Below are 24679 nucleotides of genomic sequence, written 5' to 3' on the forward strand. Positions count from 1 at the left end.
CATCCAGATAAAAAAGATTAAGACCAAACAATGTTATTCCCTCTTAAACTTATAATTTTTCTCCTTTATTATTTAAAATAATTGGGTTAAAGCTTTGTACGGTCTCAGTAACATATTTCTGTAAGGCAATTTGGACATCCTAAAATCTAGAAAACAAAAAGATGTCCAGGCAATTCACTGCGCTAACTGAATTTCCTTTAATCAGAAATGTTCAGATTAAAAACTAAAATCAGATACTATTTTAAACTTCCTGCTATAAAAAATGATATAATAAAATAACTGCAGAGTAAAAGAAATAAAAATCCAGGGCATGTCAGCTTTATTTTAACCATGTTCATTCACAAAAAAGGTAACATCATACTAATAAAAAAAGTTTAAGAAGAAAAAACCAAAGAAAACCCAAGATGAACGCCACTTTTATAGGGTTGCCTGGTTTTCAATGCTTCCTTTTTTGGCTTTTTTCTGAATGACTGCAGCTACCAACAACCAGATTTTACTTCTTTTTTTTCGAGGCAAGTAAGAGACTTTTGTCGGTTTGCAATAATGGCAACATTAATTACAGATAAGACTCTAACCCTATTTACATCGTTTCAAGAACTTTTACGACAACTTATAACAATTCTACAACAGATTATCAAGCAGTTTTATGAAAAGGAAAAAAATAATTACCTGGCCCTTGTAGTTAGTGGGAGTTCCACCCATGTTATAATGAACAGTTGGTAGCACTGGGATTGGCTCCCTGGTGACATCTACACCGGCGAAAATCATTGCTGTCTCAGAAATACCTGGTAGTCTTGTGGCAAGCTGGAAAACAAAATATGAATAGGACATTTTGAGAAAAAACTTTTTAAAGGCTATAACGTATATATTTAAGAAGAGTCACAACACAAAAATACCAAATCTTCAGAATAGCGAGACAACTATTTTTCATATTACAATACAGATTTTCAATTGCAAATATTTAGTTCAACATAAATAGTAGCTCTTATAAAACCATTACAGGCTTGATTTATATTTTTCTTGTTTTAACCAATGACTACTTTTCTTTTCAATCGTAACACTGTTATTGACATTAGCTTCGGTGAAATAGGGCAATAAAAAAGCTGGCTAGCACAACAAAATTTGAACAAGTTGAATTTACTCCTAAACTGATCATAAAGAAAAATTGAAGTTGCATTGTTGCACACAGACTTTTTCACAAAAAAATGACATAAATAATACAACTAAATAATCGATACTTCCTAGGAAAGTCTTGTAGATAATTAAAGCTGCATAGCTGTCTTCTGATAACCACTGGATGTACCAAACATTATTTCCCTAGCAAGACAGGTTAGGGGTCAAATCCCAACAAGAGTCTGGCACTAATTACCCTAAAATCCTTCGTTTTTTCCTCTCTTTTTGATCTTGATCTACTTCGAAAAAAAAAACCGGCATTATTATTCAATAAACAGACAGGAAATCTTTAAGAAAGAGTTTACATCCTATCGAACACACAATTTACCAGCTTTATTTGTAAATTTCGTAATTTTTGTAATTTTGTGTTTTTTATTTGTAAGTGTTCAGCGCAATTTTTTGCGCTGAACACGGGAAGCAGTACATGAAACGATTGTTAAAATTCCTAATTGTCAATTTTCCGTATGTTTAAAAAAAGAAAAAAAGAAGAAGTTCGGTTGTTGGCTGGTCTACAACTCCAGAATTTGGTCCAGAAAGCATACGAGTGTGCAAAGGTACAGCCAGTTTCCAGACTACGAAATGTTTACACATTTTAGCGTATTTTTCGGCTAAAAAATGGTACACACCTCATACATTTCTATAGTTTAGCAAACCACAGTGCTTTGGCCCAAGATTATAATACTCGGTTTTCTGTATAGATTAGTATCTCATAAGTTGTTTCAGCCCGGCTGAAGTTTTCTTTGCTTCATTGACAGATCAAAGGCGAGAACCATCTGGCTCAAAAATACTACTACTACTAACAATTCACAGCAGCACCAAGCCGCCTGAGGCCAACACAGGTACGCACGCTCCTTCTTCATCCCAATTCATTCAAAGCCTCCTTATTTACACCCTCCCAAGAAGTTCCCATTTCCTTTAAATCTTTCTTTATGACATCCTCCTACCGCAGACGAGGACGACGTGCTTTCTTTTTAGCCCTAGATGGTTGGCCAAAAAGGACAATCTTCGGCAATCTGTCATCCTTCCTCCGCAGAACGTGCCCTAGCCATCTCAACCTTTCTTTCACTGTAGCCCTAGAAAGCGGAAATGAACCACACTTTTGGTACAACCTACTGTTTGAAATACGATCAGTCAGCCGGGTAACCAGAACAATCCGTAGACAATTTCACTGGAAAACAATGTCCGATTTTCATGTTATTTAAATCATTGAAATCATTTTGGCCTCAGGAAAAGCAATGATCCCAAATACCACTTCAGGACGAGGATCAACATATCTTCTTAAGTCTACACCGAAGCGCTTAAGCCGGCTTAGAACAAAGACAGCAAGAAGTCCCTGAGACCTCCACTACGAATGGAGGCTTTGTGCAATCCTGGACTCATCTTCGTCACACATGGTTTCAGCACTTGGCGATGCTCTTCTATGAACAAGAGTCAAACTCCTGCACAGACAGTCTAGTCTGCACAGACAAGCCTATTACCTCCAACTAATTATATATTCACGTCTACAAATATTATGCTACTACGGGGAGGCAGCCCATAGTAGATAAATTAGCTACGAAGATGTTTTTCAGCCCGAAAACGCCCGTCAAAACAGACAAAGCCCAGAAGAATTATCCATTAATCAGAATCCCTTGCAAATGCTGTGTCGTTTACTAGGCTACAATTTCCTCGAGAGGTGCCATTCCTCAAATGGGAATAGAGTTGACCGCAAGGTCCCCAGTCTTGCAAGTATCCCAAAAGGGTTGGGATAGCCCTTTTGCAGAGGACATTGTCCATAGATCTATATCTTGCGCCCTGCCACAGTTGTCCTCCTATAGAGGATCCTCCCACGACGGTATTCTGCGTCACCATGCAATTTAACCCGTTACTGGGAGAATTTGTAACTAATGGGACGTGTGGACACGCCGCTAGGTCCTGTTGAGTGCACATTTGAGGGTCCTTCTTCCTCCTCCACCTGTATTTATGGCCCCGGGCGAGGGTGCCCCGGTTTCTATTATGGACCCCTAGGGACAAGGTCCCCCCTTGGTCCGTGCCTTCTGTGGAGGTACCCTACATATCTGTAGGGCGTTCCCCTATCGCCTCCTGAGGACACACTGAGTGGCCTGGGGAAACCCCTAAAGAGCAGTAGATTCAGAAGACTCATAAAGCTTTTTTTTGGATAAAATTTTTGGGATAAAATTATGATAATTATGATAATTAAATTATTGCTGATTGAGAGGTTAAATGTGGATTATTTATTTTATTTTTATTTAATTAGTGTTTTTCACAACCCTTCAAACAATTCCTAACTTTTCGGTGTGGCCGTTAAGCAGGAATTAATATTTCGTTTTGCATATTAGATATATACGAACAGCCCAGTCAGAGGATTTTTTTCGGGTGGGAGTAGTCCAAAACCACCCACTATTTTCAGGTTTAAATTTACTGAGGAAGACCTGCAGAACAATATTAGGGACAAGACCCCCTCCTTATCTTCTTTGCGCATATATTTAGTGGTTGAAACCGCAATCGATTTTTTCACAAGAATATAAAAGTTAAGATAGACTAAACTATTTGAACTAGAACTATTCATAATAGCTATAATAGAAATAACACCAGTACAGTAGTTGCTTGATGATGGTAGAAAAGAAAATTAAATACTTTACCTGCTCAGGTGGAAGGTGATGCAATTGAAGGTAGACGTGATCCTTTTCTGGTCCACATCCACGGCCCTCCAGAATTTCAAGAGTCATGGATCTTGATACAACATCACGCGAAGCCAAATCCTTGGCTACAGGAGCATATCTCTCCATAAATCGTTCCCCTTCAGAATTTACTAAAAATCCACCTTCACCTCTGCAACCTTCGGTGATAAGACAACCAGCACCATAGATTCCTATTTATCAATTAAACGGTTTTAGTAAACACGAAAGCTTAAGTGAAAAAAGTTTCCTCCTTCGATATTTTGCACAGGAAAAAAATGCGGTAGAATCAGAAATAACGTGGCTTAAGCTGGTGTACAGTATATAAAATTAAGTAAGGTAGTTTCGAGCTAGAAGTACTTGAACTTACTTTGTCCCATTTATGACCGACTTCCTAAGCAGTAAGTACGCCTCTGGAGAAGCGATCAGGTGATTTACTCACTTTCGAATCGATTTTGCAAAAGAAGTATGCACCCTTTCGCTTTGGGCATGGTTATGTGCAAACCATTCTCAAGCGTTACAGCATCATTTCTTTCAACTTTCTTTGTAGCTTGTATTATGAGGGTAATCGATTTGGCAAGTTAGTATCTCAGACATAAAAACATCAATAGGAGATAAATAAACGACACATGTGTGACGAAGATACCGAAGTTAGGAAGAACCCGGTTTCAATAAAAATATAGAATTTAAGGACAGGTCAAACTTAAAATCTATAAGTTTGATATTGGCAAGGGGCGCCAAGTAACAAAATTTGTATGAAAAAATATTATGCAACAAAATATTAAAATGAGAGACAATAAAATCTCCCATCATTAAACCAAATTATAATGAAGGAATGAGCAAAAAAAGGCATATGTTTGGATGAATTTGTTGGTAAACAAAAGATAAGCAACAAGATAATTTCTTGAAACTGAAGTATTTCCAGTTAAATTTTCTGTCATTAATGCATAGTAAGCTCCGAAGCTTACCATGTCTATGACCATTCAAAACCACATGAACCTTACATTCAACGCAAAAAATAATCACCAAACAAATATTTGAATTATTTATTAGTTTTATCCTCTAATGACTCTTAGCTATACTTCCGTTGTTGACCAAGACAACACGAATGTTGATCAACACAATCCCATAACGACAAATTATTTGTCAAGAATACCACCAGACAGTCATATACAAAAAAAAAGCAAAAGCAGGCAAAAATGTTAGAAATAAGGGACACACTGAGGTTCTCAGAAATTGGCAGATCATTTTTCAAAGATTTTCTTCTTAAGACACACTTAAAAATAAAATATCCAGCTTAATATTTTTTTAAACAATATTTACTAACCAAACAACGAAAAGACCACCTCTTTAATTGCAATATTTGAATTCTTAACGTCAAACCTCTTTTTAGGTATAAACTTATATATTAAAAAAAAAGAAAAAATGTCGAACTTATGCAATTGCAACTAGAACGCTTCAACACAGAGTCTAAAGCCCCACAGAATACTTAGATACAATACTTATTTTTGTTTTTACTCCTTTGAGTTAAAAAATGGCCGAAGCCGAAATTTGCAACATGTCATCAAGCCACTTATGACGCAGTAAATCTTGCCACAAGAGAAAAGAAAATTTCATACTAAAAGGCTATTTGACACATATACATTCACTGCCTTTATACTTAATCACACTCTATTGATTATCATGGGAAGCTTTTTAGATTTCAAAGAAGAGCGGAGACAACAACTCGCTCTATATCTTGTGGAAAGAGCCCCAAGTAGAGGGCATGAAGGAAAGGTCCTCGGGTCTGAGGCTCAGATCCAACATCCACGTTTCGTTTTTCATATGAAAGAACATTAGAAGTGGGATTTTCACTCCAAGCCGTCAGGGCTCTTGTTGGTTCTCCCTCGAATTATTATGATATGAGAAAATAAAATGAACAATAAGAGTATACATGTCTGAGAGCAAGAAAAGAAGTGCAATAATTATAATTAAACCAGCTTTAATTGAAAATTGTATTTTAGATACCTGTTGGATGGAACTGTACAAATTCGAGATCCTGGCTCGGGATTCCAGCGCGAGTAGCCATGGCCATACCATCCCCAGTGCACGTGTGAGCAGATGTGCAGGAGAAATAAGCTCGTCCGTAACCACCAGTTGCAAGGACCTGCAATTTAAATTCACTTTTTACAAAAAAAAGCAACGAACGTATTTATCTTTTCAAAGTTTACTGTGAAATATCTCAAGAAGGAGGCTTCAAATAACTTTTGACTTCTCGTTTGAAAAATATATTTACATATACAAAGATTCTTTGCGAACTTTTTCAAGGATCTTGTTACTCTTTGTGACTTATTTCTACCATTAACTAAAATGTGGTTATATCATTGACCTATCATAGGCCATCAGCTAGCACAAAGAGCAATTAATCATTGGAACATTAAATCTAAAGGTCAGAAGCCAAATAAAATAATGGCGAAATTGTCCTACCCATACCTTCAAAGATCAAAATTTTTAGAATCCACCTCATAGGAAATTATTGTCAAATAAAATATCCATTGTATATATCTCAAAAAGCTAAAAAAATTTTGATAGCTTTAATGGAAAGGGCCAAATGAAGACGGTACTCTGACGTGAAAAGCTTTTATTGATTTTGGAGAATTTACATATCGCGATGGATTATTAAGTTAGTGGTAGTCCCGATTAAAACAAAAACAAAAAATATAATATCTTAAACAAAAATATCTTAAACAAAAATATCTTAAAAAAAAATTAAGACAAATTAAGTTTTGAAACTAAGATTCCTCACATGGGACTCCCACTACATCTATAGAGTGAGAATAATTGTCGACAAAGTGAATAAATCGTTTTCTTCATATGACCTTGTCTACTTGACTGAATTCGGAAGTAATTAAAATTTATTTTGACTTTTCAAGAAAGTCAGCTAAGTTTAACCAATATTAATATAACCGAAAAAAGCAAGATCACTTTAACGTCGAAAAGGTGAAATTCGTGTATGAGCAGAAGAAACTTTTGGGTATACACTTTGCGAAAAAGTTTACTGACTTTATTGACACCATGGGAGCCCAGCATTAGCTTCCAACTTTGTCCTCAAATGATCCTTTTGAATGTTGACAAGTACAATATAATTTCTTTATTTTTTAAAATTACTTTTTGCTCTTTCACCAGTTGAAACTAGTGCGATGTCTTTTTTTTACTATATTATCATTTTTATAACATATATTCATTAAAAAAATTACTAACCGTATTTTTTGCTCTAAATCGATGAAGGGACCCGTCTTCAAGACACATGGCAATAATACCCCTGCATTCTCCCTCCTCCATCAAGAGATCCAAGGCAAAATATTCGACGAAGTAGTTACAATCGTATCGTAAAGATTGTCCATACAAAGTATGCAATAGGGAATGACCAGTTCTATCAGCCACGCAGCAGCACCTGAATTTGAAGTGCGAATAGGAAATCAGAATAACCAAAAACAACCATAAAACTATAGTACCTTAAGAAAATTGACTTTAAATTTATATTTATTAACCATAAAAAATTAATTGAGTACAAATAATTTTGCAGGCAGTTTGCTCTTCTCTACCAGATAAAAGCAAAAGGTTTCAACTTACAAAATTTAGATTTTAAGGGATAACTACTTTAAAATGAACACTTCAACCCATAACATAAAAATAAACACAGAAAAATGACTCTTGGGTTGTCATTTTGGATTTTTTTTTTTATGTAATGACGGTTTTACTAAGGCTTTCAAGTAAAGGAAAAAATTATTTATGCATAAAAGCCACAAATTTCAGTCTTATTTGCAAGGAAGAAAAGGAACTGAAATGTGTTTCAGGGAAACCAAAACACCTAAAGCACCTTGAAACCCAACTGAGAAATAGAAAATAAAGTAGAGTAGTCAATCGGTCACCATCATCACTTTCAAGATGTGTGCTGTAATCTAAATCTTCATGCTAATTAAGACCTTCTCCATTGTCATTTTCAGCCTATTTTATTCCTAAAAAATACTTAGGGTGTTTCATATTAGTCCTATTTTCAGAGCAAAATACAAGATATTAGGAAAATGATTTATAGATAATTATTTGAAATTTTCCTTTAACGTGTCTTAAACTATTTCTAAGAAAATACAATGACTCAAGTTAATGGAATCTTTTTCAATGGTTATATAAATTGTAAGTTTGAGATTGTATGCTAGGATAGAAGTACCCACTTTTTTGTACATCTTCTTTCGAAGGTAAATTATTCTAAAAGCCTCTAGGGAAAGCTTTTTTATTGCAACTTCTATTTTAATTACTCTACTGGTTGTTCTCATCATGACTAATTCTGTAAATTAGAAGAGAATAATAAAGCAGAAAACATGAGGTAGAAAGAGAGAACCAAATACGTGTTGTGTAAAATTTGATTGCTGGAAATGGTCAGGTCTTGGCTGATGTCAAAACTTTTTTGCACACACTAACTAGTTTATTGTCAAACTCAGGAGACATACCAGAGGTTCATTAGAACATAAACCCCATACATAGCTGTTTCTTTTTTGCTTGTTGTCATTATTTGTTAGCAAACAATATGTGTTTCTTTTAGAAGTAACTCCTCCTATATCAAGACCAAAGGGCAAAAATGTCCTTCTGGCAGAAAGCCCATTGTGAGTAAAAGGCCATCAAAGATTTGGAACACTCCTGTTTCTAAGCTTCAAGTCTAGTTAATGAAATTCTAGCTGCTTAATTTTTTTCTTCAGTTGCTAATGATAGTGAAAACAGATAAGCAGGATAGGATTATTTCCCTGTTAGGAAAAGTGGTCGATTAGGATGGAACTGAATTTTCTACTGCTAAGGAATTAAGGATTGTACAGTCCCCATTTTGAGGATTTGAAAGAGTGGGAAAGATTTTACTAAATGACAAACCTGTATAATTTTGGTTTCTTACAGAATAGGCTGTTTTCAATGTCAGGTCGCCATATGGTGTTTAAATGGAATAAAAAAGAAAAAGAGAAGAATTTATATACCTGTGTGCCTGGCCCCCCTTTCCAAAATTGTAGGACTGTCCACCAAAAGCTCTCTGGTAGATCTTGCCATCTGAAGTTCGACTGAATGGCATACCATAATTCTCTAACTCAACAACAGCTTCTGGTGCTTCTCTTGTCATGTAATGAATGGCATCCTGATCCCCAAGCCAATCAGAACCCTTGACGGTGTCATACCTAAAATTAAAGCATAAATAATAATAGTTGGATTTGGACGTTAATGATAAACACATTTCCAACAAAACCAATAAGTCGAATTCAAAACATCCTGAATCCACTGGTTAAACAAGAGACATCACTAAATGTCTTTTTTTTTTTTAATGCAACCCTGTAACTTCCTATTGCTCAACACAATGTTGTTTGAAGCATATTATGATTTTGGGCAGCAGTTTTAAGTTTTGAAGATGGATAGAGATAGGACATTATAACTTTGAAGTAACTCAATTACAAGCCTTAATATTCTTATACAAAATGTTTGCGATCTTCCCATAAATAAAATTTTTTCGTCCCTATCTATTTTAACAGACATATAAACAACTAATTGCAACAAAAGAGTGAAGCTTTTTCATGTTTAAATTAACCACTTTAAATGATTTCACCAACTCATTTGCTTACAACGCTAATCCTGTACAAAACATAATGCAGAGAGGTCAATTGGGGGCAAGTAGCCTATATCCCCCTTACAGTTTTGGAAGACCCCTTTTTTGGATGTATTTCCATTGAAAAATGCCCTGTTTGATATTTTCATTGAAAAAAAACTAATCCCCCTCCTCTAGATAATGGGGGGAAAATGCACTTATCCCACACCCCTCAATTATCAGAAATTTTTACAACTGCATAAAAAGGTTGGGCTGTTACTTTAACATTATATCACAAGTCTGAATAAATTTCTTAAGAATTATTCAATAGATGGGGCCTTATATTCAATGTTTTTAGTATTTTAAAATATATGTACAATTCAAAATCGATAGAATAATTGAAAACACCCACTATTTTGACACTTTTGGATCACAAAAAATTTAGTTTTCACAATGCACAAATAAGTTCAGCAATTATGGTGAAATCAGACAAACCCACAGTAAATAAATATTTAGTCTACGATCACAGTGTTAGAGAATCAACACAGTGCTCACACTATAAACTGGCCGGATACAATCACAATCGGATATGCAAATGAGACAGTTTAAATTTGAAACTGCAGCAGTGAGTGCAGAAATCCTTTGATGGCTTCCAGCACCCCCTTCAGGTTTCCCTGTATTTTTCACCAATTTTGTACATCCCTTTCAAAAAGAAAACAGTTTACATGAAAATAAAGACAGAGCTGAAAAACCATTTAGCAAAGCTTCTTTGTAAACCCTGAAATAAATCTAAACAGTAGTGCTTCTCAAAGCCTATTTATCTCATATCATGCAAAAAAACTGTGATAGGTTTTTCTTCTTTTTAAAGAGAAGGAAAGGCTTTCAGAAAGAACCATGCAAACAGAATAAGATATTGGAAAAGTTAGGCTTTTTCTAAATGACTACATCCAATAACCTTTAGAATTGTGTAAACCCCAAAAATTGTGAATCGTTATTAATTTATACAAAATATAAAAAAATGAATACTAACTACCCATTAATCCAGTTTAGCTTTTATGATGAATTGTACCAAGCATTTTTGGCAAATCAGCTCATTTTAACCTACTGTTTATTTGCTGCTAATAGGGTTTCAGCTTTCAGTCTCTTCCCTTTCATCTTGACTTATGTCTCCTGTCGGGCATTAGAGAGTGATGTCAGCTTCGTCCAACTGGTGCGATCAGCAGCTAATGCTGGCGCGTAGTGGACATTTATGTCTTCCAGTTTCAAGTATTTTAAAAGACTATCAGACCATCAGTGTTTTGGTCTTCTGTGGGGTTGTTTCCAGCCAGCTTCTGTGGGGTTAAAGTCAAGCAGGATTTTCGAAGGTAGGTGTGATGGCATTCTAAGGAGATGACTGTACCATCATAGAGTGCACTCTGCAAATTGGATGGAAAACAGCATCTGCTATGTTGTCTGTGGTTACTTCCTGTTGCTGACAAAGTTGGACAATCTCAGGCCTTCTATCCTCCTATGGCTTTTCGTCTGGAATATGTTTACCGTCTTGAGAGCTGTGATTGGGGCCAGCCAGGTTTCTGTTCCATGAAGAATCACAGACCCAACCAGGGTGTTGAAGATTCCCAGCTTCATGTTTTGACTAATACTTGGTTTCTGCCAAAAGTGACAATTTAACCTCCCCATGGCAGCAGATGCCTTGGCTACTCTTGCTTATAGTTCAGGGAGGAGGGAATTGTCAGCAGCAATGACAGAGCTCAAGTACGTGAACTGCTGGACCACGCTGACAGTAGTTTTTTGGTCCAGGGCCACAGGAGGGTTGGCAATGCTAGAGAATAGATCAACATCCATAATCTTGGTTTTGTCCCAATAATTTTTTTTTCTGCAACTGCCTAGTATGATGTAATACCATTTTACTGACTATCTGGGCATTTTTGTTGGTAAAACTACCTGAGCTTGTGACAAGCCTAGACAGTCAAATCAAAGACACGAACAGTCAACTAAATATTGGTCAACCAACATTTCATTCATTTTTTGTTAACCCAACTGTCTTAGGTTACAATTGGGTTCATTTGCCTAACATTCCAGGCAGACAGGAGGCCCTTTTAGGCTTTGGATGCTTATTCCCCCCTTCAATTCCAGTCAACTAACAATAAATTAACTTTTATTTAGTGCAATTGTCTAAGTTTATCAATTGAATCAATCGCCTTGCCTGACACTCATTGCAGAATGGCCCAATTTTGACTTAAGATGCTTGTTTGCCCGTCATTCCATGCAAAATAATGGTCCTGGGTCAATTCTTGATTCAGCCTGCCTATGACCACAGGTAGGGATGCCTTGTTTACCTCTCATTCCAGGCAATCTAATGGTCCTATGTCAATTTCAAATTCTTGGTCAACCTGCCTGAGACTCTAAGCAGGCATCACTTGCTAAAAGATAACAAACAAGTACTGGACCAATAAGAGAGGCACACTTACTCCCACCATTTACCCATGCCATTTAACAAAACACTTGGAAAACCAGAGGTTCTATGACTATATTAGCTCTATGAATATCTAACTTAGTTCTGCTGCCCTAGGAATGATGCATGGATGGAAAATAGATAGACATATCTATCAACTAATGAACTAACATCATTTCTATACAATCCTAATAAGGGGGAGGGGGGAATGTCAAAATTACCTCTCACTAAATTGAACTATCTTGGTTTTTTCTACAATTAACCATGACTTGATGCCCAAAATTTTTATTCAATTTTAATTCAAAAAGTTTACCTGTAGTCTTACTTTTACAGCTTCTTTTTGTAGGATGTGAAGTGCTTCCACCAGCTGGCCCATGGATTCCACCATTAGGGCCAGTTTGTTGGCAAAGTCAGGACCCAAAAGGATGTGATTGCCAAAATTAAGTCCAAATCCAAGCCTTGATGTTGTCTTTGCCATGACTTTGAACAGTTCAGGCGCAACAGCACAACCTTGCCAAACCCCTGTATAAATTAGGAAGAATAGGTTTTGTTGGCTCTTTACATGGACTCAGCTTTCTGTTTTGTGATGGAGTGTTTCAAAGAGTCTGTGGTATTTATCTGGCAGGCCAATGGACTTCAAGATGATCTACAAGGCATTCCAGTTGACTAAATCAAAAGCAGCTCAGAAGTCAACAAACGTGATAAATACTTTCTGTCAAAACTCTCTGGTTTTCTTGACTATTTTGTGGACTGTAAATATTTGCTCAATGATCAATCCCTCTGGCATTGCTTGTTCAACAACCAGCTTGTTCTGGTCTTCAGATTTGGCATATAATGTTTCAGCAACAATCCAAAAGTACCATTGAGAAGAGTTTACCAGGTACTGAGAGAAGAGTTATTCCCTGGTACTTTGCACAGTCACTTAGCCTGCCTTTCCTCTTCCATAAGGGGATGATGATTCCTCTTTGCCAGTCTTCTGGAATGACCTCCTTCATCTAGCTCATCTAATTTTTCTCTATTTTCCAGCAGTTCTTGATTCTCTTTAATCATTCAATCTTTTTCAATTCTTGAATCAGAATAACATTAAGACAAACCTAAAGAAGAAATTCAAAAGAAAATCCCTTTCACATGAAACTACTTACATATGCCACCTCCAATCATCACTTTCCATATTTCCAAGGGCAGCATTGATACCTCCTTGTGCAGCAACAGTATGAGAACGAGTTGGAAACAATTTTGTAACAACTGCTGTTTTAAATCCTTCTTGTACTAGACCAAATGCAGCTCGAAGACCTGCACCTCCTGCACCAACAACCACTGCATCATAAGTGTGATCGATTATTGTGTAGTCTCTTTTTGACTGAAAGTCAAAACATAATTAGATTCGGTCTTATTTGATTCTAGAAATGAAAAATTGTTATGGTTTACAATATGTGTTGATGAAAGAAACCTTTCAAGTTAAAATTTGTCAAGCTCTTTACCTAGCTCTTCTCTTCTTGCTTAGGCCTTAGCCCTAGCATATAGACCTCACTTTTTGTGTTCCAGGTACAAGACTAGTTTTATGCTTGTTACATTTTGAGGGCTTTTTGGTCAAGTTCAAGATAACTTAAGAATCTGAATTTTGGTCCTGATATTTCTATGTGGTTACCTGTATTATCAACTAGGATTTACCCTTAAAGAATTTTTTTTTCAGTCAGTGATGTTTCATTAAAAAAAAAAAAAAAAACTTTCTTAGTACTCAAAGAATGGAATAAAGTATAACAATGTTATAGAATTTATTAACTTTTTGATGAGTTTTAATGAGTAAAATAGGGATCTATGAGTGGTATAAGTAAAAAGAAATAAAGCTGCTTGGACTTTCACCCTTCCTTTCATTGAAAAAATTTGACATCCAGAAATATTCTACATTACAAACAAGACCCAAAGGAGGTATTTTGAACCTTGAACCTTTCCTAAATTTTGATTTATACGTTTTAAAGATATAATAAATATGTTTCCTAATTTGAAAATAAAATTATTTTCTTTAAACTGTAACCAAAATATCTATTTTTTTAGACTTAAGGTTAAAGAACAGTAGATTCAAACTAAAGCAAGGAAAAAAAAATACTATTTTTCAAATTCAATACAGGTAGTAAAACCCCATATAGCAAGCAAAAAAAAGGAATGAAAATAAGATGCCTCAGTACTTTAGCCTCTAATACTGAATATAATAACTCACTTATCCCCTCCAACACATTTGATATAATGTAATTTTGATTCAAGAATAATTGACAAAATAATTAATGACTACTCTTGATTACATAACAAAAATCAACAATATGGAAATGCTGTTGACACTTGTGAGTCAAAATAATTTTGGCATAAATCATTATCTTTCTTTTTGTATAATGGCATGTAGTGTTTTGTAGTCCCAGAACGGTAATCTTTTTTGGCCAAGCAATAAATAGGATAATTAAAAAAAATCTAATTTCAGAATTTGCAATTAAATATCTCAAGAAGGAGGCTTTAAATTACTTTTCACTTCTCATTTGGAAAATATATTTGCATATTCATTCCTTGTTAATGCTTTCCTGAATACTATTACCCTTTGTGACTTGTTTTTAGTTTTTTCTAAAATATGGTAACATTTTTACCTGTACCCCCAAAGGCAATTTCTGACACAGACTATGGTGAATGCACCTGGTTTTCAAATGTATCTGTTTCTTAAATGGTTCTGAATCTATTCCTGGAAGTCCTATCTACCTAACTAACCTGTTTTCCAAGGGAGCAAAATATCTATTATTCTAAATTCAATAGATAAATTTAGTATAAAATCCTAGGTGATGGCTATTATATTCTCTTTGAAAATAATTGAGGTAGGTGAATGAACCTTTCAGGGATGAGCCAGGGCCTGGTACTCATGCATTACACTGACCACACTCAAGAAGTGAAGTTAGGTTTGTTGTAATGAAATATACTAAACTATGATGATAGTATAATACTTTAGTAAAAAATATTATGGAAACTACAACAGAGAATTAAAGAAAGCAGACTGCCCAGAATAAGTTGCTGTTGATATAAGTAAATACCCCCACCCGCATGATGTACAAACATATACCCTGATTTGGATATATTTAGTGGTGGGGTTCATTTGTGATGCAAATGAAGGTTATATTTAGATTCAGAATGCAATCTGGGTATATATTTGCACATTAGGCAGGTGAGGGTATATACTCTGTTAATATTTAGGCCTAGGTTCAAGACATTCATGAATTCTTTAGAAAAACTGCAATAAAAAAGGAAAGAAGTGAAGATAAAGGTTCTCCTACTGCAAAATATATTAACTAGGATTATTCTGCATATTTTGAATTAAGAATTGATTTCTTAACATATGAATTAGTGACTAAACTGCTTGATGAGGGTTTTCCTGTCGACATGATTCTTCTTGATCTGTCCAAAGCATTCAACAAAGTTTGTCATGAATTCCTCATAATCAAATTGAGGGCTGCAGGTGTCAACGAAGGTGTTGTACAGTGGATTATGGGCTTCCTTTCTGAAAGATCACAGAGTGTCAGAGTTTTTGATTTGCAAGGAACTCCTCATTTCTCTTCTCCCACAACTGTATTAAGTGGCGTGCCCCAGGGCACTATTCTTGGACCAACACTTTTCAACTTCTATATTAACGAATTACCCACCCTTCTTTCAAATCTTATTACCCTTTACACTGATGACTCAAAACTAGTTGGAAAAGCAGCAACTCCCTCTGACCAGCAATCAATTCAAACAGATCTTGATAGTCTAGTAAGATGGGCTAACATGTGGCTTCTGACTTTCAATGTTGACAAATGCCATGTAATTCATTTTGGCAAAAACAACAAGCATCATAAGTATTTCCTTCAAGACAACTTCCTTTCTGCTGTTTCTGATGAAAGAGATCTTGGGGTTATTGTAGATCACCAATTAAAGTTTAGCAGCCATGCTAAGTCTGTTTCATCTTCTGCAAATAAAACCCTCAGTATCATAAAAAGAACCATTTCCAGCCAACACCCTAGAGTTCTTATGAAGTTATATAAGGCGCTTGTACATCCACGCCTGGAGGTTGGAATGTCATTGACAGCCCCTTTCTTCAAAAAAGATAGGAAGTTGCTTGAGGATGTCCAGTGTCGTGCCACTAAGATGGTTACCAACATGAATAAATTTCTATACAAAGAAAGACTATGTCGTTTGAAGCTACCAACACTGACATACTGACAGAAAAGGGGTGACATTATTTTAACCAAAAAAATCCTCTCTAAAAATACCCTTCCCAGTCTCTTTGCACAGCCCTTGCATTCTGGTACTAGAGGACATTCTTTGAAGCTCTCCATGCAGTGTTCCACGAGTAGACATAGAAGCCACTTCTTCAGCCAAAGAATCATCAATATGTGGAACCAGCTCTCTGAAGAAACAGTTTCTGCTACTTCAATTGACATGTTCAAGTCCCACCTTGATAGGGAATGGCTCTGCCAGGAGTTCCTTTACAATTGGGAAGCTGCAGAGTCCTCCACAAGAGTCTAATCTAACAGCCACAATCTACACCAAATGAATTCTTTTTTTTCTCATGGAGCATCACAAGGATGGATAATCCTTATAGGCCTATCACTCCAAGCTGCAATTTAAGGTAATTTAACTTGTATCCTTATATGGTGGACTGCATATAGGTAGATGTATATCTATACCAATTAAACTTCAGAAATTGTTTCTATTTAATTCAGGACAAAACTGGTTGGATACTAGATTAGGAGGCTTTAGCTATTTTGAAAAAAAGTTGTGTAAGGGGAACAACATAGCCTAATCAAGAACAAATTAAGAACCTAAACTAAAGCCCAAGGAAGGTGTTTGTGCGCAATCCCATTTCTGGCCCTTCCCTTTTTCAAAGGCTTAGAAAATTGCATAAAAGACACAAACAGGTCTACATCAAACCTAGGCTATCTTAACAACCCTGTAGCCTTGCAAAGTATTTAAGTTATGTAACAAAACATTTTTTTGAAGTGTTAGAAAAAGAAATCCTTTTCCAAAAGTCTCATAAAGTTAGGCTACTAGATTAGGACCTAAGCTACTTACAATGATTGTTCCAGAGACAGGAGCAAATCCCTGCACTTGGTTTGCCTGTTTTTTAAGCAAAGTGGCACAGGTTCGCCCAAGTTTTAACATCCTTCTAGTTCAAAGACAAACAACTCAATGACACAAAAATAAAGATCAAAGTAAAACTCAAATTTTTAAGTTATATAATTGTTGATTATTTTCCAATTACAAGCTCAAAAAAGAAGCTTTACCGTGCCATCTAATTTTATGAATTAAAGAGAGCGTCTTTGAGTAACAAGCCTGGAAGATATTTACTTTTACAAGCACGTCTACATTTTATTTAGAAGGATCTTGTGCTTTAAAGCTCTAATTTTAAATTCCGACCAGATCCTGTGACATTGGGGGGGGGAGTTTGAGGGGGGAAACCGTAATTCTTGGAAAACGTGAAAATTGGGATATTTTTATCTTACGAATAGGGGATCGGATCTTAATGAAATTTGATATTTAGAAAGAATTCATGTCTCAAAGCTCTTGTTTCAAATCCCGACCAGATCTTCTGACATCGGGGGGGGGGGTGGAGTGGGAAATCTTGGAAAACACTTGGAGCGGAGGAATCGGGATGAAGCTTGGTGGATAGAATAAGCAAATGTCCCTGATACGTGATTGACGTAACCTTACTGTGTTCGCTCTATTTGGGAGAGGTGGGGGGAGGGGTTTAGGGATTTGATGAGTTTGGTGCTTCTGGACGTGGTAGGACGATGAAAATCGGTAGGCGCGTCAGGGAGCTGCACAAATTGACTTGATAAAGTCGTTTTCCCAGATTCGACCAACTGGGGGGCTAAAGGGAGAGGAAAAATTAGAAAAAATGAGGTATTTATAACTTACGAGTGGGTGATCGGATCTTAATAAATTTTGATATTTAGAAGGATATCGTGACTCAGAGTTCTTATTTTAAATCCTGACCGGCATCAAGCCTCTGATTTTCCTTTTAAATCAATCTATTGATTCTTAGAATTTTGTTAGAGCTCATACCATATGAGCTCTTGGCTCTTAGCTCTTCTTTCCTCGTCACAAGTGCCATATGAGCTCTTAGCTCTTGTTTTTAATGTTATAATTAAAGAAATCTTCTAATGTCATTTTGTTCAGAACTTTTTGCAGTTAGGAGAGGTAGAAGGAGATAGCAGCCAAACTCCTGTATTTAGAATTTTTTTTTTCGTTTTAAGTATAACTTGACTATTCAATTTAATTTATACTCTTTTTAAGATTTATTTATTTACATATGTTAATATTTGATATCTTTATGTTTGATATGGTCGATTAGTTTATTTTTTGCCAACTCTAGATTTCATTTATCCTACGGTATTGATTTCTAGCCGTTTCGAGTCTGAATTATTAAAGGACTTTATTTCTGCTGGTCTTAAGTTTAACATGGCTCTTTACCTTTCTTTGGTAATTTTTTTTGAAGAGTTTTTTTTTCAATTTATTTCCTAAGATAATGAGAATTCTAGATGCTCACTTTTTCCTTTGGAAAACCTTTATTATAATGCATAACCACAGCTGGTACCACTATTTATGAGGGTCAACGCTGGCATCACGGTTCGTATTGGATGCCTTAGGGCTATCAGCTACTTGATCTCTCTAACGCCACATCAGTGCTATTATATACTCGCTATATTCTAGCGAGACGGTGGTCTCACTAGAATATAGCGAGAAAGGGCCAAGCTACGGGACCAGGGTGCCAAAACCTGTGTCCCTACTTATATCTCTAGTTAGCTCTTTGGAGGGTAAACTGACCCCCCTGTTGATATACTAATAAAGATATTTCTCGCGAACTATTTTCCTACCCTGCCTTGGTTAGGGAAAATAGTCTTACACGGTTATAGAAAATAACTCGCTTATATTCTCCCAAAGGTTACTCCAACAAAACATATATCTATAAACTCTGAAAACAAACTTTGCAGTCTAGGAACGAACTATACGAACTCTGAAAATTGGACTAAAGCCAAAATCACCACTTTTGTACAAAGAACTTTGTGTAGGGGTGGACCCTAGATTGACCCTGCCCAATCCTATAAATGAGAGCTTCAAAATCAAGCACTTTTTGAACACCATTAACTATCAATGGCCAAGTCCAGGGAGAAAGAAATAGATTTTAGCCCGAACGTTTACTTATTGCAACATCAATGGCTTAGCAATGGAACTTTGAATTGTAATTAAAATTATATTACAGGCAAATCTTAGCAATTTAATACCGAAAACAGGTCATTTATCTGAAAAATGAATGGAAAGGGACAGGAAGCCCCAACAGCGGTATTCAATTCTGTCTGAAGCTAGGAACAACCCACTATAGCTGTCTATTGATGTGCTTTGTGAATTTAAAATGTGCGATATAATCAATCACCTCTTCATATGTAAATCAAGAAAAGAGTAGCTAATCTGAGGCAATCTCTGAGGTTTACGGAAACGCGATAAACAGCGCATCAGTTGGAAGAGTTTGACTTGTGTTTAAAGGCGGAAAGACGAATGTACATGATGCGATGCGCTCGGGCTGGTCTTTTGTGGTGACCAGGGGTGAAGCTAGGGTTTTGAGTTTGAAAGTATGTAAGGAATGTACCGACAAAATCCTCCAGTCCCTTCCCCTAGCTGCACCATTGGTTGTGATGGATAAACTCAAAGGAAGAATTGACACGAAAACTCAAGAGGATAAGTTATTTGAAACTGACAGGCTTCACTCAATGTTGTCCGTGATTTCAAGAACTGTCTTATACGAAATTGTCATTGGTGAACTAGATTACAAAAATGCTTCCGTAAGGTGAGCTCCTTGTATATTGGCAGAAGAACACAAAAACAGATGAGTGAGAGCTTCATTGACTTTCCTTGACCTGCATAAAAAGGATGGTGTTGAGCTTTTATATCATATAAGCAAAGCGCTAATTAATAGAATGACACCATTTGCATTCCTAAGAAGAAATTCAAACAAATTATGAGCACCAGAGAGGTTTTGGCTACGGTGTTTTCGAATCGTAAGGACATTTGCTCTGTGACGACACGCTAAAGGCGAGATTATAAATAGAGAGGCCCACTATCAGATTTTATGCTGAATTTCCAGGGCTATCCAAAATAAAAGGAACGGATTACTGACCAGCAGTGTTGTACTCCTCGATGACAATACTTGTCCTCACTGAGTCGCATTGACAAGACACTTGCGTCAGCAGTTAACGCAGAGAGTCTTTGAGTATCCACCCTAGAGTCCAGATCAAGCCCTAGTGACTTCTATTTATCCCCCAAAGTGAAATTTTTTTTTGAAAAATCGCTATAGATGTGATGATAAACTAAAAGAAGCCTGGCACCTGAATCGGAATAGGCAGTAAAAGCAAAAATGCTAATAGAAGAAAAACTATAATGAAAAAGAAAAGTAGATTTTTTGCTATACTTGGCAGCCCATCTTAACTCTCAAGAAACATTTAATTACACAGACGAAGAAAAAATAAACATGGATAAAATAGGTATGGCTTTAAATATTTATCCATATATCTCAGAAAAATAGAACACCATAAACATAAGGACTCTGTGAATAATTCTACAAATGTTCATAATTCACGGAAAAAAGCTACCTATTTAATACAACTGGATGGGATCTATGATTTTAGGCTTTAGTTTCTACATACCAACCAAAGGATATCGAATCAACGAATCCGACCCAGAGAGTAAAACCCTTTAAGCGTTTTCATCTGTAAGCTAAACAGTAAAGTCGTGTGCAACTCAATGCTTTACACTTAGCCCGAAAATACAGTAAAGATCTTAAGATAATTCATTACGAATAAAAACACAATAAATTGGTTTTCCAAGATAATAAAAAAGAACATTTATAATCATAAATAATTACTTTGATATACCACTCAGCTAGAACGAATCGCGATTAAAGATCTGATTTTTCAATATGTAACGTCTATAAGTGCATTCCGGGTATCTACCTATGAATAATATTGCGACAAGTCGTGAAGTTCACCTTCAGAAGAGAGTCAGATCCAGGGTGTGGTTTTAGGAGTGCTTGCCCTCCCCTCGAGAAGGTAAAAAGTGCACTAATACAGGTTCATAGGGGTGTGAAAACCATCGTGGGAACCCTAGTGTTGTTGATGCACCCCAAACATTAATTCAGTATCCGCCCCTGCTTCAGAGCTAGACACTTCAAAAAAGATATGATATTTAATTTCAGTATGTAATTTTGTTTTGGATGAATACTTTTTTATATTGGTAAATAAAGGTTTTTTTTTTTTTTTTTTTTTTTTTTTTTTTTTTTTTTTTTTTTTTTTTTTTTAATCAAACTAGCGTTCGAGTAATTTATTCCGAAATTAAAACAGCAGTCCATGTAACCCTTGCGAAAAAGTTTTTTTTTCCTTTTTTGTATTTCCCTTCTATGGGAAATGCAGTTGATACCATTTTATCAAAGCCTAGTGAGAAAGTGATGCAAGTAGCGTGCTTTCAGTTAGATCCTATTTCTCTGCTAATAGCTAATATCGATGCATCCATTCGTGGCCCCTTTATTCTCAAAATAATTTACAAAAAATGCTGATTTGTATACAGACAATGATAATTAAAATTCTACTGTTAGAATTGAAAAAAATAACACAACCTGAACGGAATTGAAGACCAGAGGAACAACTATAAATATATATATTTATTTAATAAATTATAAAAACGTAATAAAATATATGGCAAACACTCTCCCAAATACGCCAGCGCAAAAAAGCCTAGATAGTTGAAGACTTAGCTATAAACTTCGTTTTGAATCAGGCTTGTCTTTGCACTTACTTCAAAATTAAATTAAGCCCTATAATATCACGCCACGCATCAGTCCTAATAAAAATCGGTTACTAAGTACAGGGTCTGTGCCCTTCGTGATCTGAAACCAATAGAGGCTCTTTTTAATTATGGCGCTCTAAAATTCAAAGGTAACTAAAATCGGGATTACAGCTCTCTGTTTCTTGTATACGAGGAAACAATATTACATAGATATAATAATAGCATGTATATTTACAGAGCTTTTAGAGCAAATACTGACCTGAATTACGCAGACGGTTTGAGTGCAATCCTAGATTAAAGTCATAGCCAAATGAATGAATTTTTGAGGCTTTTTTTAGTTCAAATACGACAACAGTTTAAAAAATCCCCAAATTTTTGACATGTATATACTTTAGTTTTTCTAGCGTACCATTATTATTAATATTGATTTCACCGACTGGCACATACACAGGACTTGTTTTGTGGGTGGATGTATTTCTGAGGGAAGAGGAGTTAACCTCGAAGACTGTACGTAAATGGCCGAATTATACGAACAATTTTTAAGTTACACAAAACATCGCAGAAATCTTTCTCAAAGAGTATTTGCCTAAGCCCTCGTCCCCATAACACGTTCCAACAGCCACTAGTACCCTAAGTACATGAGGATACAGCCCTAGAATCTGTACAGTTCATTGTCTTAGGGTAAGGGATTAGCAGGTGCCACCCAGTTAGATACCTTTGAATTTCTTTAGTACCAGAAGTAGCAAGCTACTCCCCCGACTTTAGTCCCTGAGCAGAATCGAACCAGAACCAAAGAAGAAGCTTCACTTTAAGTACTTTGTATCTAAATGATATTATAGTGAAAAACTCACTGTTATCACAACATCATGTAAAAAATATTACAACAAAACAATGTCATTATAACCAACCATTAAGAAACTTATGAGAATAAGTCTCACTCATTACGCAAGTATCAACGAGATAAAATTCTTCAAATTTGTTGAAAATAAAAGAAAGCATATTATAGTTTTATGCAACATATTTAAAAGAGCTAAATTAACCTTTTAAGTAATTGCAAAGACCTTTTCAAACTACATGAGAAATAACGAATCTATGGGATAGAGTTTGCTTCAATCCATCTAGCGAACTTTGTTAGCCTTGTGTAAACTCCTGGATATCCTGGCTCAGCACATTTATTACCAAATGAAACTAGCCCAATTTGTACCCAGTTACCATTTTTATAAAGCTGCAGAGGGCCACCAGAATCTCCCTGAAAAGTAAATGTTTTAATTAAATTGGAGAATAGATTAGCCTTTACATTCAACTGACATGGAATTTTATTATACACACGTCATTATCACACACTGCATTAGCTAAACTGTGAAAGCCCCAAACCTTGCTATAGGAACATCGTGTATAACAAGAAAAGATAAAGTCAAACAAAGAACACAATGCTTGGTGCTTTCGCAGGAATCCACACAGTGATAAACCAAGTAAAAAGACGCTATTTTTACCCACGCAGCAATTGCCAGTCAAATTGGCAAAATGCAGCTACAATGCGAAACCTAGTTCGAGTTGATGAGCTTTCTTGATGGTGATTGCTAATCGAACATTCCCTGTGTCCCCGTCGTCATTTATATATCCCCCTGTGCCCCCGGCATCCCCCTTGTAGTTGTGTCCCTGTGTCCTGGTCGTCATTTATATTCCCAGTATCCCGGTCGTCATTTGTGTCCCAGTGTCCCAGTCTGCAATTTCTCTTTGAGCGTCCCGGTCGTCATTTATATTCCCTGTGTCCCGGTGTCCCGGTCGTCATTTGTTTCCCGGTCTGTAATTTATCTCTGAGTGTCCCGGTCGTCCTGTATATCTCCCGGTCGTTATTTGTGTCCCAGTGTCCCAGTCTGTGATTTCTCTTTGAGTGTCCCGGTCGTCATTTATATTCCTTGTGTCCCGGTCTATAGTTTTCTTTTTCTTCTTTATTTTTCAGTTTTTTTCCTTTTTTTACTTTTTTTTCTTTTTCAGTTTTTAGTTTTTTTTAGTTTTTTTTAGTTTTTTTTTGTAGTTTTTACCTTTTTTTTTAGTTTTTTTTATAGTTTTTTTCTTTTTTAGTTTTTAGTTTTTTACATTTTTTTAGTTTTTTAGCTTTTTAGTTTTTTTTAGTATTTTCTTTTTAGTTTTTTTTGTAGTTTTCCCCTTTTTTAGTTTTTTTTTCTTTTGTATTAATGCACCAAAGGACGTCATTTGGAAACAGGAGTTATATTTTCTGATTTTTGATAAAAAAAAAAAAACGCTTAGATTCTGACGTAGTTCCAGTAAGCAGTCTTCAAAGTCTGGTGCAGCCAGTTGAGGAAGTTTAACTTTTCCTGAGGCGCAATACATTCCATTGTTTCACCATTAAATTTAAAGGGTTTACAGTAGGGACAAATTTTAGACATAGTCCCGATTTGAATACATCTACTATAATCATCGACTGGGCTGTACCTGAACGCCATGCGATAATTTTCACGTTGCTCTTGTGATTCCTCGGCACGCTTTCTTTTGGCATTATCTCTTGAAGCCGCAAGCCTGCTTTCACGTTGCTCTTGTGATTCCTCGGCACGCCTTCTTTTTTCACTTTCTCTTTTAGCAGCAAGTCTGGTTTCGCGTTGCTCTGGTAGTTCCTCGACACGCCTTCGTTGACGGAAATTGCACATTCCTAATCTGGCATTATCTCTTGAAGCCGCAAGCCTGTTGTCACGTTGCTCTTGTGATTCCTCGGCACGCTTTCTGTTCTTACTTTCTCTATCAGCCGCAAGCCTGTTTTCTTGCTGTTCTTGTGATTCCTCGGCACGCTTTCTTTTCTTACTTTCTCTATCAGCAGCAAGTTTTTTGACATAGATTCTTTGAGCAGCTTCCTCGGCTGTTGCCATTGTAGGTTCTTCAGTCATTTTACAATTAAACATTTTTCCGTCCACGATC

The 24679-nt window shown here is 36.0% G+C and overlaps 2 protein-coding genes across 3 annotated transcripts in view; both read right to left on the reverse strand.

The window, feature by feature from the left end:
* Nucleotides 1-17194, reverse strand: part of LOC136032086 (succinate dehydrogenase [ubiquinone] flavoprotein subunit, mitochondrial-like) — a 29307-nt gene extending 12113 nt beyond the window's left edge. The window contains exons 1-7 of the mRNA XM_065712221.1: nt 16982-17194; nt 13042-13259; nt 8852-9046; nt 7092-7284; nt 5859-5997; nt 3816-4045; nt 670-804 (exon numbers count right to left, since the gene is read on the reverse strand). Of these exons, the coding sequence (XP_065568293.1) occupies nt 670-804; nt 3816-4045; nt 5859-5997; nt 7092-7284; nt 8852-9046; nt 13042-13259; nt 16982-17071 (1200 nt within the window). The 5' untranslated portion in view covers nt 17072-17194. The remainder of the gene's footprint in view (nt 1-669; nt 805-3815; nt 4046-5858; nt 5998-7091; nt 7285-8851; nt 9047-13041; nt 13260-16981) is intronic.
* A 4411-nt stretch (nt 17195-21605) lies between these two features.
* LOC136032087 (proclotting enzyme-like) overlaps nt 21606-24679 on the reverse strand; it is a 44208-nt gene continuing 41134 nt past the window's right edge. For both annotated transcript variants that reach the window (XM_065712223.1, XM_065712222.1), the window contains exon 6: nt 21606-22994. In XM_065712223.1, the coding sequence (XP_065568295.1) occupies nt 22836-22994 (159 nt within the window). In that variant the 3' untranslated portion in view covers nt 21606-22835. The remainder of the gene's footprint in view (nt 22995-24679) is intronic.

This window comes from Artemia franciscana, chromosome 10, assembly GCF_032884065.1.
Source record: "Artemia franciscana chromosome 10, ASM3288406v1, whole genome shotgun sequence".
Taxonomy (NCBI): Eukaryota; Metazoa; Arthropoda; class Branchiopoda; order Anostraca; family Artemiidae; genus Artemia; species Artemia franciscana.